This window comes from Girardinichthys multiradiatus, chromosome 9 (genome assembly GCF_021462225.1).
Source record: "Girardinichthys multiradiatus isolate DD_20200921_A chromosome 9, DD_fGirMul_XY1, whole genome shotgun sequence".
NCBI lineage: Eukaryota > Metazoa > Chordata > Actinopteri > Cyprinodontiformes > Goodeidae > Girardinichthys > Girardinichthys multiradiatus.
In genome coordinates, this window is record NC_061802.1 from 27,019,156 (window position 1) to 27,038,245 (window position 19,090).

General features: G+C 37.6%; 2 protein-coding genes across 2 annotated transcripts in view; one reads left to right on the forward strand and one right to left on the reverse strand.

Annotated features, from left to right (window-relative positions):
• elavl4 (ELAV like neuron-specific RNA binding protein 4) overlaps window positions 1-7,375 on the reverse strand; it is a 117,735-nt gene extending 110,360 nt beyond the window's left edge. Inside the window, exon 1 of the mRNA XM_047374826.1 lies at window positions 7,264-7,375. The gene's annotated coding sequence lies outside the window, so the exon portion shown is untranslated. The remainder of the gene's footprint in view (window positions 1-7,263) is intronic.
• The window catches only part of agbl4 (AGBL carboxypeptidase 4), a 479,295-nt gene continuing 467,475 nt past the window's right edge, over window positions 7,271-19,090 (forward strand). Inside the window, exons 1-2 of the mRNA XM_047374823.1 lie at window positions 7,271-7,424; window positions 8,549-8,671. Of these exons, the coding sequence (XP_047230779.1) occupies window positions 7,283-7,424; window positions 8,549-8,671 (265 nt within the window). The 5' untranslated portion in view covers window positions 7,271-7,282. The remainder of the gene's footprint in view (window positions 7,425-8,548; window positions 8,672-19,090) is intronic.

Sequence of the window (19,090 nt, forward strand, 5' to 3'; positions counted from 1 at the left end):
GTAACACCTTTGATATTGTCAGAGTTCTGATTTCATCTGCTTTTGTGACTCTTGTAAACTTAAGTAAAGATGCCACAGATACATTGTATCATGGTGTTTATGTCAAAATGTATAAAATAACCTAAATGGTTTCATTTACGACAGAGAAGTAACAATTATTCCTACAAAGGAGCGTGTTATTAGACATAAAGCCATACTGAAACACACGATCTGAAATTATTTATATTTGCTAAATGTCAGAGTAATGGGAGAGAGCTTTGCTTTTTTTTAATTTTTTTTTTATTACTATCTGATTCAGAAGTTTACATACATCTTAGTATTGCAATAGTTTGCTGCAGTTTCAGCCCATTCTTCTGTAAGAACTGGTGTAACTGTGTCAGGTCTCCTGGCTCTGCCTAGAAATCTTCTATGGGCCTGGTATCAGGGCTTTGTGGTGGCCACTCTAAAACAATGAAGGTCTTGTCCTTAAGCCACTGTGTAACAAATTTGGTGGTATGCTTAGGATCATTGCCCATTTTGAAGACAGATTTGGGCCCAAAACCTTAGCTTCCTGACTTGAGATATTGCTTTAATATTTTCACGTTCATGTTCTTTCCTCAAGATTACATCTACTTTGCGATTTCCACCAGTATCTCCTACAGCAAGACGCCCAAACAACATGATTTTACAGCCCCCGTACTTCACAGCTTGCATAGTGTTTTCAGGCTTGCAAGCATCTCTCTTTTTCCTTCAAACTTAACAATGCTCATTATGGCCAAACACTTCCATTTCAGTTTCACCAGACCACAGGACATGTCTCCAAAAATTAAGGGCAACACACATTAGCGGCATCAGACGTGTGTCAAAAAATATGCCCCGATTATTTTCTATCAAACAGCCCACACTTGCTGGGTCTGGTCAGTGGCCGACGCTCCAACGCACAGCGCCCAGTAATCCTTTTGAAACCTGTTTTATTAGGAAGCAATAATACTGTGTACTGTCACAAAAGAAAACAGTGTTTTTGGCATGTTAAAATACATGAGTGGGTATTTAAATATAAATATACCAACATATTGATCATCTCAGTATTACTGCTAATAAGTCAGCCAACAATAAATTAAGGCTTGAGGGTCTGTTAGTCTACTCACAGTGGCAATAAATTGCTCTTTTAAAAAATTTATAGTTATTTTGATTTTCTTAAAATGTAGGTTTTCCGTGGTAATTTCCCAACCTTTTCCTGACTCAGTATGATAAGAAAGGGAACTTCCCCCAGGGTGAAAATGATCGGACAGAACAGATATGGGGAAGTCTGAGAAACACTTGACTGTTTTAGTCATTTTACCAGTTTCACTCTATTTGCTCTTTGTACCAAAAAAAACAAAAACAAAAAAAAAAAAAACAGAACAACTTGCATTTACTGTAATAAGCTTCTCAGCAAAGCAGCAAACGCAGTCTTGTTCAGGGAGTAGGGCTTAAAAATTTGGAGAGTTTTTGAATTTGGAAACTTTCCATGGGAATTAATGATAATTAATGGAAATAAACAGAAATAGATTTAGAATTTTAAATATTGAAAATCAGTGTTAAAGGCAATCTCCAAAACCGACAGATTTTATTCAAATACACTTGAGTGCATCTCTGCTATTGCTACATCCATCTACAAATAGTAGAGATTCCTGCAGGGGTACAAAAGCAAGTACTGCGCAATTTCTCCATCACATGCACAGATATTTTTTGAGAAGTCTGAACTATTGAGGCCACATTTTAGGGCCCAAATTACAAGACTTTTAAATCCAAATAATTGAGCCCACAGAGTAAATAAGTGAGCAGGTTGTTGATGGGAGGTGGGGAGGGTGGGCAAAATTTAAATGTGTGCAACAAGCAAACATGAGAAAAAGCTATTATTTATTAAATTCTTTACAATCTTCTAGAGGATGCAAGAAATGTTCTCCCAGCTTAAAGACAGCAGGATTTTTTTTCTTGGACTCTATTTAAGTACATTTAAAACTTATTATGTGTACAACTGGTGTATTTGTCGACCTGTCTTGAGTAAATTCATGTTTTCTTTGGGCCCCCGGGTGAGAAGAGGGGGCCTAAACAGCTGCAAAGTCCATATATACCTCAGGCTGTAATTTTAAAACATTGTTGCCTAAATAAGATTGATGGGTAGTGCTCCTTTAGGTTCTGTGCATTATTCTCAGTATTTGTCATGACCAGAATTATTTCCAAATGTAAGAAAAGAAAAACTACACTCACATTTTTTCAGCCAGCTGACCGTCAGACTGTAGCAAGAGGTGGGGGAGGACCAGCATTGTTAATCTACACTTATATGGGACGTATTAATGGTCTGGTGGAAGCGGATAGCTGTTTTGAAACTATAACTTTTTAAAACCTTGACCCAGCTCATGCCTAATCTGCTGCAGTAGAAAATAAGTATAAATATTGTTTAAACCGAAATTTTGAAGAGGTTTATTTTATAAGTGTTATTTAGTTAATTTTTACTAATCAAATCTTAACTCTGTCTTACTCATGACTTCATCAGTATGGCAAAGGACTGATTCCCAGTTCTTTAAATGTGCTTTTCGCTGTCTTGAATTAGAGTTAGCAAAGTGGCCAGTTAATAGCTGTCTATTGACACTGGACCATCTGTTTAGGTGGACCCTGTCCAACACATACAATGGAGGAGGGGGTTGAACAGGGGGATGAAGACACAGAGAAAGCAAAAAAAAAACATGACAGAGATGAGATGATCATGAAACTGTAATCTGCACTGTTAACAAATTATTTTGTAAACCAATATTTATGTTAACAGGGAAGATGAAAAATATGCTGAGACTCACACCGTTGTAGGATGCAGCATGTAACAGTGCTTACACGTTTTAAATTAGCACATGGTCTTCTTTTTGTAGCATTTTCATTCACTGTAGGATATGTGAAAACATCTCTAACAACATTACTGTGTTTTGGCACTGTTGTACTATCTCAGCTCCAATTCAATGTTTTTTCTTTTTCTTTTTTTCACTTAGAAAGGGACTGCTTTAGCCACATCTCTGTCTCGTAAAGCTCATGGTCTCTGGGGACAGCTGGTCCGGCACAGCCCTGGGGGGATCTGTCAGTTGAATCATCCAAAGTGAGGGCTGATTCCTCAGTCAGCTGCCTCTCAAGCCTTCCTCTCTGACCCAGCCTCACTCCCCTGAGCCCCATGATTTCTGTCACCATAGTGATTCTCTGTGTACCGTCGCCTGGTCTCTGCACCCAACCGATCCCGCCGCACCACCCCCATCCCTCACACTCTCACCCAGTCTCGCACAACAGCATGTCTCCAACTCTGTGCCCCTTGTCCCCACTTGTTTTGATTTTTGCTTGACTTGTTCCTTCACTGATGATGGACTTTATGTGTGAAAAGTGCCCAGCGTGGCAGGGTAAAAGGGTTTCCCTGTACTTGGTTGAATATAAATACTAAGACACAGATTTGCTTCCTTTAAACACACAAACACACTAAGTGTGAGGACAGAGTGATAAACAGGAAATTCTTTCTGATTTAGCTTTTTGACAAATACAGATCCTTCCCAAAATATTATCATATTGTGATAAAGTTCATTATTTTCCATAATGTCATGATGAAAATTTAACATTCATATATTTTAGATTCATTGCACACCAACTGAAATATTTCAGGTCTTTTATTGTCTTAATACGGATGATTTTGACATACAGCTCATGAAAACCCCAAATTTCTATCTCACAAAATTAGCATATTTCATCCGACCAATAAAAGAAAAGTGTTTTTAATACAAAAAACGTCAACCTTCAAATAATCATGTACAGTTATGCACTCAATACTTGGTCGGGAATCCTTTTGCAGAAATGACTGCTTCAATGCGGCGTGGCATGGAGGCAATCAGCCTGTGGCACTGCTGAGGTCTTATGGAGGCCCAGGATGCTTCGATAGCGGCCTTTAGCTCATCCAGAGTGTTGGGTCTTGAGTCTCTCAACGTTCTCTTCACAATATCCCACAGATTTTCTATGGGGTTCAGGTCAGGAGAGTTGGCAGGCCAATTGAGCACAGTGATACCGTGGTCAGTAAACCATTTACCAGTGGTTTTGGCACTGTGAGCAGGTGCCAGGTCGTGCTGAAAAATGAAATCTTCATCTCCATAAAGCTTTTCAGCAGATGGAAGCATGAAGTGCTCCAAAATCTCCTGATAGCTAGCTGCATTGACCCTGCCCTTGATAAAACACAGTGGACCAACACCAGCAGCTGACACGGCACCCCAGACCATCACTGACTGTGGGTACTTGACACTGGACTTCTGGCATTTTGGCATTTCCTTCTCCCCAGTCTTCCTCCAGACTCTGGCACCTTGATTTCCGAATGACATGCAGAATTTGCTTTCATCCGAAAAAAGTACTTTGGACCACTGAGCAACAGTCCAGTGCTGCTTCTCTGTAGCCCAGGTCAGGCGCTTCTGCCGCTGTTTCTGGTTCAAAAGTGGCTTGACCTGGGGAATGCGGCACCTGTAGGCCATTTCCTGCACACGCCTGTGCACGGTGGCTCTGGATGTTTCTACTCCAGACTCAGTCCACTGCTTCCGCAGGTCCTCCAAGGTCTGGAATCGGCCCTTCTCCACAATCTTCCTCAGGGTCCGGTCACCTCTTCTCGTTGTGCAGCGTTTTCTGCCACACTTTTTCCTTCCCACAGACTTCCCACTGAGGTGCCTTGAAACAGCACTCTGGGAACAGCCTATTCGTTCAGAAATTTCTTTCTGTGTCTTACCCTCTTGCTTGAGGGTGTCAATAGTGGCCTTCTGGACAGCAGTCAGGTCGGCAGTCTTACCCATGATTGGGGTATTGAGTGATGAACCAGGCTGGGAGTTTTAAAGGCCTCAGGAATCTTTTGCAGGTGTTTAGAGTTAACTCGTTGATTCAGATGATTAGGTTCATAGCTCGTTTAGAGACCCTTTTAATGATATGCTAATTTTGTGAGATAGGAATTTTGGGTTTTCATGAGCTGTATGCCAAAATCATCCGTATTAAGACAATAAAAGACCTGAAATATTTCAGTTAGTGTGCAATGAATCTAAAATATATGAATGTTAAATTTTCATCATGACATTATGGAAAATAATGAACTTTATCACAATGTGCTAATATTTTGAGAAGGACCTGTACAACAAATTATCTATTTGATCATTTTACATTTTAGAAAAAAGACATTTCTCACTAAGAGAAATATCTTTGCAGAGCCAAATCTACAGTTTCCCAGAGGTTTCTGTTTTAAATAAATTATTTGGAGGATTGTGATAATGCTGAGCATCCTCAAGTCACCTGCAACCTGTGATTAAAAGAGTCAGTTTTTAGGTTTTTTTTGACATTCCTGCAGATCTTACTTTAACCACATGTGAAGCAATGTTCTAAATATTCAGTGATCTAAAATGCTTTCACGGACAGGTGTAAATCTTCTCTCCTGAGACATAATTAAAACGAGAAGGACCACTGGCAATAAATGTACGTTTTATACTTTTAGGTGATTTGGCTTTTCAGTAATGAAAATTTAGAATGTCATATCTATCACAGACAGAATAACCAGCTCATCTATCAAATTAAGAGCCACTAAATTACCACTTAAAATCCATAGAATTATTAATTTATCATGCTATTTAACCTTTATACTCCAGTAATATTTACAGTCATGGTAAACAGAAGGTACACTCCTATTACATTTGAGATTTTTAAATATTGTGTATGTATAGATGTTTTGGAGTTTTCTTATTTTTTCACAATGTTTTCTATTTTGGCCTCATCTTTGTTTAATCAATAACAACAACCTGTGATATGATGTGTAAAACACAAATGTTGAAATAGCTAAAACTCAGCACACAAATACTCTAACAGCTCTTACATCTAGATGTGATTCTGTCTTGGGTGCTTGTTGTTTGAGCCCCGGGCCCCTTAACTCTCCTCTCAATTAGGCTCTGCTGGTTGCTGATGTTAGCAAACATGCTTAGCACCACACGGCTACAACCTTTTGGTTAATTGGCTCAAAGAAAAATTATCTTGATTTACCTGCATACTGTGCCCGCCCCTGCTGGACTTAGTTTAACTTTGTCTATTATTAAAATTGATTTTATGTTCTGAGCCATTCAAATGTGACAAAGATACAAAAACCAAAAGAAGTAATATAATAACGAATGTTTGTGACATAATTTTTCTTATTAAAATAAAATTCATAATGTAAAATTCCAAATCAGAAATATTTTATGTTTTTTTATGAAATTTGTTTAATATGTAATAATAATAATAATAATAATAATAATAATATAAAGACATGCCATGTTCTTTTGCTAATAGCAACATTTTGTTTTTCAACCCTTTTTGATTAAAGCTTGGAAACAAAAGAACTTGTAGTGTTTCTAATTCATTCTTCTCATGCTCTATAATTCAATTTCAGTCTCTCTTCAAAATAATTGATTGTACCACAATAAAGCTCTTTAATTGGCACAGCGTTAAAGGAGTGGCATAGCATTGGACAGCTATTCAATTTTCAATTTTAACAAAATATTACAGAGCTGCTCTGCATTCTCTTTTTGTCATATGAGAAATAATCATTCAGACTCATCTACTCCATGGCCTGTTGATGCTCGCTGTCATATATAGATCACAGGCATGGAGTCATTCACTCCTGTTACACATTGCTTATAAGCTGAAAATTAGCAGCAACCTGTATGCCTCTTGCCCCAGGAGCTTCGCGCTGGCTCTTCTCATGTACTTAATCAGGTGCAGCCTTTGTAATGGGATAGGAATAAGGCCAGACTTGATTGGCCCTGATGACATCTATGCTCCAATTGTCTAGAAAATCTTCAGCTTTAATCAATCTTCTGGATAATTCCCAGTCTCTGATGGCTGCTTCCATTATTGGCTTATTTTTCTCTCTCAAAATACTATTTAAATGGGTTTTATTTCAGGTATGGCAGTGATAAAACTGAATAATGCCAAGTATACAGATTGTACTGCTGTGTAATGGGAGCATTTTCTTGTATAATACTGTGTGCAGAATGCTAATGTGCCAGTTGCCCACACAGTGCTGAACACTGACATTAGACACTGATCATTCTGTTTATTTTGGGAAATAAATCAGAGCTTCATTTCAAAATTGTGCCACTCCAGACTCGAACCTTTGAATTACACCTATTTCAGGTAAACACCTAGATATACTGATACAACCAGGAGCAAACTTCAGCTTTTTTAATCGTGGGTGCAAAAAACAATCTATTGAAGTAAACATACCTGCACAGAGGTGCTTGCAATGCAAGCCAGCGGCTCTCATGGGCTGAGCCTCTTCCTCTCCCTCTTCCTCCTTCTCCGTTGCCGTGGCAACGCACTAAAAGCGTCGGCTGCGCTGATGGAGAGGAAGATGGAGGAAAACACTGATAGAAACGTCGAGGCTGGTGTGTAAATATGAGCTTTACATTGCTTTAACCTCACTTATACATAAGCAGAAGGGAATTTCACGTCGACCTGCTGCCTGGCGAGTAGAAAGCGGGCGCTTTTAGCCATCGGTGTGTCTTTATACTGATGCTGTCGGACGGTATGCTAATCGCCAAGCTAGCAGGTGAAAGGATGTAAACACAGACTCCCATATCTAGCAGTTGTGAGCTAGCTTGGCCAACAGTTATATATCATATCACAGAATATTAAAATAGTTTAGTTACCTTACGAAAGAACGGTAGCACTTGTGCAATGAGTAGGTACCTAGCAGTGTGCAGAAAACTACCGAGCAGCTAATAATGGCAAACGGTTCTGCTTCAAACCCAATGCCATAATCCGATAACATAATAATGAAAACAAATGAACACACCTTATACTTTTACTTCCCCCTTATAAGGTCTTACAATCTCTTTCTCCGGCTGTTTTGTTTAGTTAGGTAGACTATAGCTGCGCACACGTGTGTTTATTTTGATCCCTCTCTTGTCATGAGTAAACAGGGTGGCGTTCATAGGGAGGTGGTCATATCTCGCAGCCAAGCTGTGTATTTTTCTTCTTTTCTTATCTCGGATTACTATAATTCTACTAAAACTAGCTCTCGTTGAAACTGGCACATTATAAGTTGTCACTAATATCTAATGCATAAACATATGTGACTTAACTCGCCCTTATGTGTTTGTTCTGCAGCACACTTCATTTTTATGCTTGTTGTGGCAGAACAAAAATATAATGCCATATTTACAGTATTCCATTGACAAAAAGTTCCTTCATGTATTGAAGTTTTTGCCTGTTGAAAAATATAAATATATAAATAAAAGAAATTCAAAACTAGTTTGTTTAAATGAGAGGATTTCTAAACTTAAAATAAAATGTCTGTTACAAACAGCAATCTTCACTGTAAAGAAAATACAGTGACGCATTACTTTGTGACATTCTAGGGTCGTATTAAATTTAATGAGAGATTATTTCATGTGTGAACAGTATGCTTTTATATAAAACGAAATAAAGTCTGCTGCACATTTTTATGGAAAACCTTTGAATCAAGTTAGACTCTTGTTTAGTTTAGTATATTTTGCTTGTTCTTCAGGAAGTGAAACTGGAGGGGAAGATGCCTTAGTAGGGAATGTCAACAAGCTCACGGTGAGCCCACCAGGATACACTGGACCTCTACGAAAAGGACATCTGATTTTTGATGCTTGCTTTGAGAGCGGTAAGTAGCAACACTGAAAAACATAATGTCTGAACATGTATAGGAAGTCTTCCTCCCATATTGATTTCCATGGCTCATGGGTTTAGGAAGAAGGAAAGCTGTTTTTCATTGTTATATTTAACACCTTACTAAACTATATTCAGGCAATTTGTGTGGTAAAATTGTTGCAAAAATAATTAATGTTATGTGCAGTTGATACCAGATATTTACATACACTGTATGAAAAGTCACATGGTCTTGTTTTCTCACTTTCTGATATTACGTCAACTTAACATTTCTTGTTTTAGGTCAGTTATTATTACCAAAATTATCTCTGTTTGTGAAATGCCAGAATAATGAAAAAAATAAGTTTTACACTATTCCATATTTCATGGGAAGATCAGCCAAAATATTAGGAAGAATATTGTCGCCCTCAAGAACACAAATATATAACTTCCCTGGGAATGTCCAGCATAATATCATTCATGAAGTAGACAGGTTCAGTGTCCCAGAGATTAAAATGTGCAAATCAACACCAAAACGAAAACACAAGACTTTGTGAAGATCCCGGCTTAATTTGGTAAAGTAAAGCCTTTCTCCAAAGTGAAATAGGTTCCGCACCAACGCAAGTTGAAAGGCTGCTCAATGACGAAGAAGCCATTACTCCAAAAGCAACATTGAAAAGCAGGTAGCAGTTTGCAAACACACAAAGGGATACAGACAAATTTTTTTCTGGAGACATGTGGTCTGATGAAACAAAAATTAAGTGTTTCACCAAAATGATCATTGCTACAATTGGAAGAAAAAGGGGAAGCCTGCAAACATAAGAGGATCATACTAAATGTGAAGTACGGGGGTGCCAACATCATGTTGTTTGGATGTTTTTCTGCTGGAAAACCGGGTCCAAACAAGGGCTGCTACTTATCTCATTCAGTTACACCGGTTTTGTCAGAAGGAATGGACCAAAGTTCCTGCAAACTATTGTGAGAGGCTTGTAGAAAGATACCCAACATGTTTTCCCCAAGTCAGAGTTTAAAGGAAGTTGTGCCAAATACCTCATGTAAACCTCTGACAATAAAATAAAAAGCAATAAAATACTCTCCAAAAATCTCTCCCTCATTATTCTGCTATTTGGCAGAAATAATTTTAGTAATTCTAAGTGATCTAAAACCATAAATGGTTAGTCCGATTTAATGTCAAAAAAAGTCAACAAAAAGTTAAACAAGATGTTTTTATAGTGTATATAAATATCTGTCTGATTTCTGTTGGGTCTCACGTTGGACTTTGTAGGATGTCAGTCCATTTCCCCATTAATCAAAACTGTTGATTCTAATAGTTTTTGTTTTTGTAATATCAAAAATGCTTCCATGTACAAAGTATTTTTCTATGTTATGTTAGTGTGAAATTCTGGTACAGTAACAGGGTAAATTTATCTGGAGTCTTGATCAAAGATTAGGATCTTAGTGTTTATCCCTATCATAGTTTTGTTCACAGCTTTTTTTTGTTGTATAACAATTTTTTGTCTTTACACTTTTTTTTACATTGCATATACAGGTCCTTCTCAAAATATTAGTATATTGTGATGAAGTTCATTATTTTCCATAATGTAATGATAAAAATTTAACATTCATATATTTTAGATTCATTGCACACTAACTGAAATATTTCAGGTCTTTTATTGTCTTAATACGGATGATTTTGGCATACAGCTCATGAAAACCCAAAATTCCTATCTCACAAAATTAGCATATCATTAAAAGGGTCTCTAAACGAGCTATGAACCTAATCATCTGAATCAACGAGTTAACTCTAAACACCTGCAAAAGATTCCTGAGGCCTTTAAAACTCCCAGCCTGGTTCATCACTCAAAACCCCAATCATGGGTAAGACTGCCGACCTGACTGCTGTCCAGAAGGCCACTATTGACACCCTCAAGCAAGAGGGTAAGACACAGAAAGACATTTCTGAACGAATAGGCTGTTCCCAGAGTGCTGTATCAAGGTACCTCAGTGGGAAGTCTGTGGGAAGGAAAAAGTGTGGCAGAAAACGCTGCACAACGAGAAGAGGTGACCGGACCCTGAGGAAGATTGTGGAGAAGGGCCGATTCCAGACCTTGGGGGACCTGCGGAAGCAGTGGACTGAGTCTGGAGTAGAAACATCCAGAGCCACCGTGCACAGGCGTGTGCAGGAAATGGCCTACAGGTGCCGCATTCCCCAGGTCAAGCCACTTTTGAACCAGAAACAGCGGCAGAAGCGCCTGACCTGGGCTACAGAGAAGCAGCACTGGACTGTTGCTCAGTGGTCCAAAGTACTTTTTTCGGATGAAAGCAAATTCTGCATGTCATTCGGAAATCAAGGTGCCAGAGTCTGGAGGAAGACTGGGGAGAAGGAAATGCCAAAATGCCAGAAGTCCAGTGTCAAGTACCCACAGTCAGTGATGGTTTGGGGTGCCGTGTCAGCTGCTGGTGTTGGTCCACTGTGTTTTATCAAGGGCAGGGTCAATGCAGCTAGCTATCAGGAGATTTTGGAGCACTTCATGCTTCCATCTGCTGAAAAGCTTTATGGAGATGAAGATTTCATTTTTCAGCACGACCTGGCACCTGCTCACAGTGCCAAAACCACTGGTAAATGGTTTACTGACCATGGTATCACTGTGCTCAATTGGCCTGCCAACTCTCCTGACCTGAACCCCATAGAGAATCTGTGGGATATTGTGAAGAGAACGTTGAGAGACTCAAGACCCAACACTCTGGATGAGCTAAAGGCCGCTATCGAAGCATCCTGGGCCTCCATAAGACCTCAGCAGTGCCACAGGCTGATTGCCTCCATGCCACGCCGCATTGAAGCAGTCATTTCTACCAAAGGATTCCTGACCAAGTATTGAGTGCATAACTGTACATGATTATTTGAAGGTTGACGTTTTTTGTATTAAAAACATTTTTCTTTTATTGGTCGGATGAAATATGCTAATTTTGTGAGATAGGAATTTTGGGTTTTCATGAGCTGTATGCCAAAATCATCCGTATTAAGACAATAAAAGACCTGAAATATTTCAGTTAGTGTGCAATGAATCTAAAATATATGAATGTTAAATTTTCATCATTACATTATGGAAAATAATGAACTTTATCACATTATGCTAATATTTTGAGAAGGACCTGTATATAGGCGTTATTAGTGTTGACTCAACTGTTTCGCATTAATTAAAACATAACATGTCAAGTATTGTTAAAGGGATTTTTGACCACTTTTGACCAGTTCTGCTCCTTTGTTGATCTCAAGTTTCCGCTGAGCTAAAGTTTATATATTGCTTTGTTTTCAACATTCACCCAGCCAAACATTCATGCACATACGAATGCAGAGTAAGCAAGGAAAGTCTTTGTGTGGATAAATTTCAGTGCGCAGATTTTGTCCACAGGTTTCATGGAGACCGAGATGTGCTTTACTTCTTTTTGTGTTAAGGCATGTGTTAACTACTGACCTTGGAGTCATTATCAATGAAAACGTGGCCAAAATAGTTATTATTCTCATAACACATTTAGATAGTGTTGTCACTTTTGGTACATTATGTAATCTACATAAAGCATAAAACAAATCAAGCAAAGGCATCAGAAGGATAAGAAAATGCAAAAACTAGCAATCGGTTTTGCACAGACAAGAGCCTTGTGAAGGTCAGTGGAAATATATAGAACCACTGCATAAATATCTAAGTATGTCACATTCTGAGGTATCAGTGTTGTTATTGGCCTTTTTATAAATTTGCCTTTTCCCCTGATGACATGGCCAGAGGAGCAGGGACATTGATTAATAGCCTCATAGCTCCCAAACAGAGATCAGCTAACATATGAGTATGCCTTGCTCTGGTTGTATCTCCTGAATGATTAATGGAACTGATATTAATCTCTTTCCAATAAATGCATTACCAAACTTAGAATGGGGCGTAAATTGATATTTTTGAGCAAACGTCAAATTAATACCCTGCGACTGCTTCATTTAATCATCACTGGTTTTATCCACATTACTTCTGTGATGCTCTGTGTTTTTCTGTCTCTGTCTACCACTGTGTCTTACCTGCATACTGCAGTAGATTTGACTCGAATGATCCCCCTCTGTATTTAAAGTACAGCATCTTGCAGGCTTTAGCCACTCTGTACAATACTGGGTTCTGTCCTGCAAGCAGCCATACTTTAAAATAATTTCTTTATTAAATAAAAAATATGTTCCATGTTTACATTAAGTTCAATTGAATACAAATGTAAAAAGTTCAAACAAAAGAACCCCTGAAAAAACCTTAATGGCTGTGTCAGTGGAAATAGTAACTGTTAAAGTGCAAAGAAAAAAGGTCTGTTGTTTCATTGGTGTTACAGTTGTTTCATAGGTCAAGTATATTAATCAATATAAGATGTGCAGATTCAGGATGTTGCCATTTCATACCTTTGCAGATGTGGTTGTTTTCTACTTCTTTAGGAACAAGAGTACCGTCATTAACGGAACATCTTGTTCTGACCATGCATCAATTCATACCTGCAAAGGGGATGTTTCATACCTGCTTTGATAACTGAAGATTTGGTAATGAGTATTTTCTATGTTCTACTAATGGTTTATTGTAAGAAAACTAGTTTTTATGGATTAAAAGAAAAATATCAGGTTAAACTCACCTGGAGATGTATTTCTTTAAACTGGGGTCATATTCTCATGTCAAATGGCCCAAACAGGGATCAGAGCCAAAAAAAAAACAGGTAGTACAATGTAAAATAAGGTTTTAAAATAAAATTTTACACCTTAATTAAATTATATATGAAAGTTCAGCATTTTCATTACCACTTTATTTCTATAGTTGATGGAAATACTCAACTAGAACAATAAATAAACTCAGAAGGCATGGTGCCGGTACATGGGTACAAACTAGTTTGTCTAAGGGCAATGTGTAGTTAAGAATGGAGGGTACAAAATGGCAAAGAGACAATTTGAAAAATATTCATCAAAAGAGGTAATACAATTTAAAGATAAAATGCATACCTAAAGTTAAAGGGAAAACTTTTAAAATGAGAGGCTGTTTCTCACACATTCTATCCAATATTTGAGATACAAATGACAGCCTTGAAATTAAAGACAATTGTGTAAGCTAAAGGCAAACTTGTACAATACTCAAACCGAAAGAATTGGTCAGTATGACAGCCAATGTCTGTTTCAGTGCTCATAGAATGAATTTTTGAAACACTTCACTTCAATCTCAGATTTTCTATACATGTACTGTAGAAACTGGAACCGGAAATCTGATATTTACATGCACTATATAAAAAGACACAATCTTTTTTTTGTCACTGTCTGATATTAAAACATACTAAACCATTCTTGTTTGTGGTCAAATTGGATTATTAAAATGATTTTTATTTGTAGAATACAGTATCTCACTAAAGTGAGTACGCCCCTATTTTATTTGATTTTTTCCTGGGACAACCCTCAAAATATGACACTTTATCATGTAAAGTAGTCAGTGTACACTTTGTATAACAGCGTACTTTAAGTCAGACAGTTATTTTTTTTTAGACATTGCATGGTAACACCTGGTTTAACAACATACGTTAAGGTGCTTATCATCCCTTTTTGTAAGCCATGTGCTAAAGACGTCAGATATGTCCAACAGACTTACATACAACAGATGTCCAAGGCAACAGATCCTCTACATCAGAGATAATGCACAATGATCTTGGTCTTCAGTTTTTGGTACTGACACATTATGCATTACATCTGTTTTCAAACTGACTTTTTATGACAGCTAATAGAGTTGTTTTTGTTAACTCAGATATTCAAATAGAATTGCATTGGTGGTGAGGAAATCATATACCCCTATAGGACAATAGAAATGAGAAAATTTCACTAATCTTTTACCATTAAGTTCCAGCCTGTTGTTTCTTTTAATGGCGCAGATATATAAATGAAAATGATAATTATTTGGCATAATTATTAAAAATGAAATTCAAATTACATTGTTATCTTTTCACTCTGTTTTGTTTCATTTCGTCTCCCACTTAGCTGAGGCTTAAAAGTTCACCTTTTATGACCACATTCTCACAGTGTTGCTGAGGAAAAAGGCATCAAGAGCTAGACAGGAAGCTGACAATGGTGGCATTGTTTTACTGCATGTCTGGACCATCCTTCAAATGTAATTAAGCCCTTATTAATTCATCATACAAGTCTCTGTCAACAATGACTTACATGGTGAAATAAAGTCCCCAGGGGTGACAAGTGTTTAATGGGCTCTATTGATAGGCTCCTTACAGTAAATTCACAGCATAATTCAATTCAATTCCATTCAGTTTATTTATATAGCGCCAATTCACCACACATGTTGTCTCAAGGCACTTCACAACAGTCAGGTACATACATTCCAATTAATCCTAATCATTGAACAGTGCAGTCAGATTCAGTTATTTATTCAAATTGGATAAAACGTTTTTCTATCAAAGGAAACCCAGCAGATTGCATCCAGTCAGTGACTTGTAGCATTCACTCCTCCCGGATGAGCATGTAGAGACAGTGGACAGTCACTGGCGTTGACTTTGCAGCAATCCCTCATACTGAGCATGCATGCAGTGACAGTGGAGAGGAAAAACTCCCTTTTAACAGGAAGAAACTTCCAGCAGAACCAGGTTCAGTGTGAGCGGCCATCTGCCACGACCGACTGGGGGTTTGAGAGAACAGAGCAGAAACACAAAGAGAACAAAGAAGCACTGATCCAGGAGTCCTTTCTATGTGAAGGAAAAGTAAATGTTAATGGATGTAGCTCAGAGCCAGTTTTCAAGGTTAGAGTCTGAAAGAGAGCACATAGAGTTAGTCACAGTAAAAGCTCAGTCAATTGCCATGTCTAGGAGAGAGAAAGAGTTAAACACTGAAAGACAGGGCCATGTGGATCATAGAGGGTGAGCATTAAGCTGTTGCCAGCATAAGCTCGGACGATGCCCCTCTCCAGAAAGGTGTCACAGGTAACACAGAGTCAGGCCAGGTGTAGCTTCTAGGAAGAGAAAAGAGAGAACAAGGTTAAAAGCTGAAATAACAGCAAATAATGCAAAATTGAAGAGTAGTGTGAGAATGTAGCGAAGAGGGTGAAAGTGGTCATTATGTCCTCCAGCAGCCTAAGCCTATAGTAGCATAACTACAGAGATAGCTCAGGATAACCTAAGCCACTCTAACTATAAGCTTTATCAAAAAGGAAAGTTTTAAGCCTAGCCTTAAAAGTAGACAGTTTGTCCATCTAGAGCCCACTGATGGTCATTGTTATACTAAAAACCACAATGATTGGGATAACTCTCTCTGTCAGATTGACCATAACCATTGGAAAAGAGAAGGGGTCATACAGGTAGCAGAAATGGAGGGCGTGTTTGTACCTCAACCATAACTGAGCCGGTTTAGGCTAAACCTGACTCCCCCTTACTCCAACCAACAGGGAGGGAGGAAGACGGAGGTAAAAAATAAGGACGATAGCTCACGATAACCTAAGCCACTCTAACTATAAGCTTTATCAAAAAGGAAAGTTTTAAGCTTAGCCTTAAAAGTTGACAGGGTGTCTGCCTCACGGACTAAAACTGGGAGCTGGTTCCACAGGAGAAGAGCTGATAACTAAAGGATCTGCCTCCCATTCTACTTCTAGAGACTCTAGGAACCACAAGTAAACCTGCAGTCTGAGAACCAAGTGCTCTGTTAGGAATATATGGAACAATCAGATCTCTGATGTATGATGGAGCTAGATCATTAATGGCTTTATATGTGAGGAGGAGAATTTTAAATTCTATTCTGGATTTAACAGGGAGCCAATGAAGGGAAGCTAAAATAGGAGAAATATGATCTTTCTTTTTAATTTTCATCAGAAATCTTGCTGCAGCATTTTGAATCAGCTGAAGGCTTTTAACTGCATTTTATGGACATCCTGATGGTAAAGAATTACAATAGTCCAGCCTTGAAGTAACAAATGCATGGACTAGTTTTTCAGCGTCACTCCTGGACAGGATATTTCTAATTTTGGCAATGTTCCGGAGATGAAAGAAGGAAACCATAGAAACCTGTTTAATATGGGATTTAAATGACATGTCCTGGTCAAAAATAACACCAAGGTTTTTTACTTTATTACCGGAGGTCAATTTATTGCCATCCAGGTTAAGTGATTCACTAAGCAGTTTCTTTTTTAAAGACTCCGGTCCAAAGACGACAATCCAGGTTATACAGCTGTACAGACCTGCCCAGTTTATTTGTAAGGCACTCAGGAATTTAATATTGCAGATTCTTTAACAGGTGAGTGAATCTTATTTGTTATTCAATCAAATCGGTATAGCGAAAATTCTGGTAAGTCTTGTACTAAACCTAATGAACGGCTTTCGGTGATATGCAAATATTTAGAGTTTATTTTGATGTTTTTCCTTTTTTCTACTTAGAGAAAAACTTTAGTGTTAACTCAATCTGGGAAACATAAATACCCTTTTCTACATTTCCTTGAGCACTGTCAGCTTTTTAGAATTAATGAAATCTTGCAATGTTAAACTAATTAAGAAAACATTTTCTAAGTTCGCTTAAATCACTAGAAATATTATCAACATTGTTTACAGTATTTTGGGCATGGCTTTGAGCTGTCAAATGTAAGCTGTTTTTAAGTTTGGTCATTTGTTTATTGTTATTAATTCAAATCTAATTCAAAACAGTTTGCAACAAATGTCTCAAGGCCCTTTGCAAAAAAAGTGAATTCAATCCAATTATAAAGACAGGTTTCAAGTCAAGTACATACATTCTTAATTGATCCTAGTGATCAAACAATGCAGTCAAGTTCAGATTACAAGCACATAGTTATATTATTATTATTATTATTTTCATAATTGTTAATATTATTTGTTTACTCATTTTTAAATGAGCATTCATTGTCTCTGACATGCTTGAACCCCAAAAAAACAAAAAAAACAAAACAGTATCTCCTGGTCAAATCCCAGAACTACTGTGACAGATTATGTGCTTTTGTCAAGGTGAGAATCAGCCTTCTTTTATAAACTCGGACAGATGACAGAAACAATCCCCGTTACTGAAGTCAAACTGCTGTCATTCATGTGCATACTCAGGATATTTTTCATAGTGAGTACATATTTTCAGCAGTTGTATTTATTCTGTCATGTTTATGTTTCTCCTGGGCGAATATTGTGGACCGTATTCAGTCTATATGGCCTATCTTTTTGTTTCAATTGCCTAAATCCTATGAAAAATTACCAGAGTTATAGCTTGATAGAGGAAATACTCTGATAGAAACAGTTATGTAGGGAAAGAATTTAGGCAGTACAGATAAAGGAAAACACAGAGCATTAGTGGCTGGGGTGGATGGGAGTTATGTACAAAATTCAGCCAGTGTTGTCAGGAGATATTTATGTACTCCAGAGTGCCCTATGAATCAGGATAGTCAAGTTTCTATTGATTAAATAGGAGAGAAAGGTTTTTACAATCAAGCCTGATACTCAGAGTAAGTGACTTGGAGAGTCCTAAACATGCTGCGGTATATTCTGTCACTCCTATATTCACTCCTGATGTCTAATGTATTGAGATGATCTCACAGTCTCGTGCTCTTTCTCTCTTCAATGTACTTGGCAGCAGAGAAGTTTCACTGCTCAAATCATTAAATGGCCTCTCCAGTTTTCCCTTTTAGCAGTTTTCTCTTCTCTCTCATTCCTTTCAGTCAGTAGTGAAGTATGGAGATAAATTGGGGCTGTCTTAGGACTGTTGGAAAGACCATTGCTCCTGATTTATGCTATTTGCGGACCATTTGTAACCATAAGAGATTAGTCTTTATTATTATTGTGGTTTTTTTTTTACTCTTCTCTTTCCATCTTTGACTTTCTTCAGACATTATTGTTAGTATTATTACTCTTTCCATACCTTAATCTGTGCTGTCTGTTGAGGATATATGACCCTTAGGGTAAACTTTCATCAGAGCTCTGCAAAATAACAAAAAACTCATGTCATGCATGTTTATAACTTTAGAATTACTATCCCTGAATAGCCATAAAAAGGATGACTGGGATATCTTATATTGTGGAGACAACAATGATTTTTTGTACATCTTTCTGTGGATGAAACTGGATATTGATTAAGTGTAAGTCCAAGCTTTCCAACTCAATATCTCAATAATTAATATAAATTTTTGTTTTATCACAAATGGCGCCATAGTAATGCTCACACTTACAGCGGCAACATAGTATTTCTGTTACCCTCCAAAGTTGTTGGCACCAATAGTAAAAATAGCATAGTTTTACAATGAAAGTATAAGGCATGAATATGATGTTTTACACAGTTCAATTTTCAATTTTTTTGGCCCTTCTTTAAAATGTGAAAAAAAGACAACATGCCCTAGAAGTCAGCATACTTGTGTTGATCTTTACAGAATGGAAATGGTTACAAGAAAAACTTGCC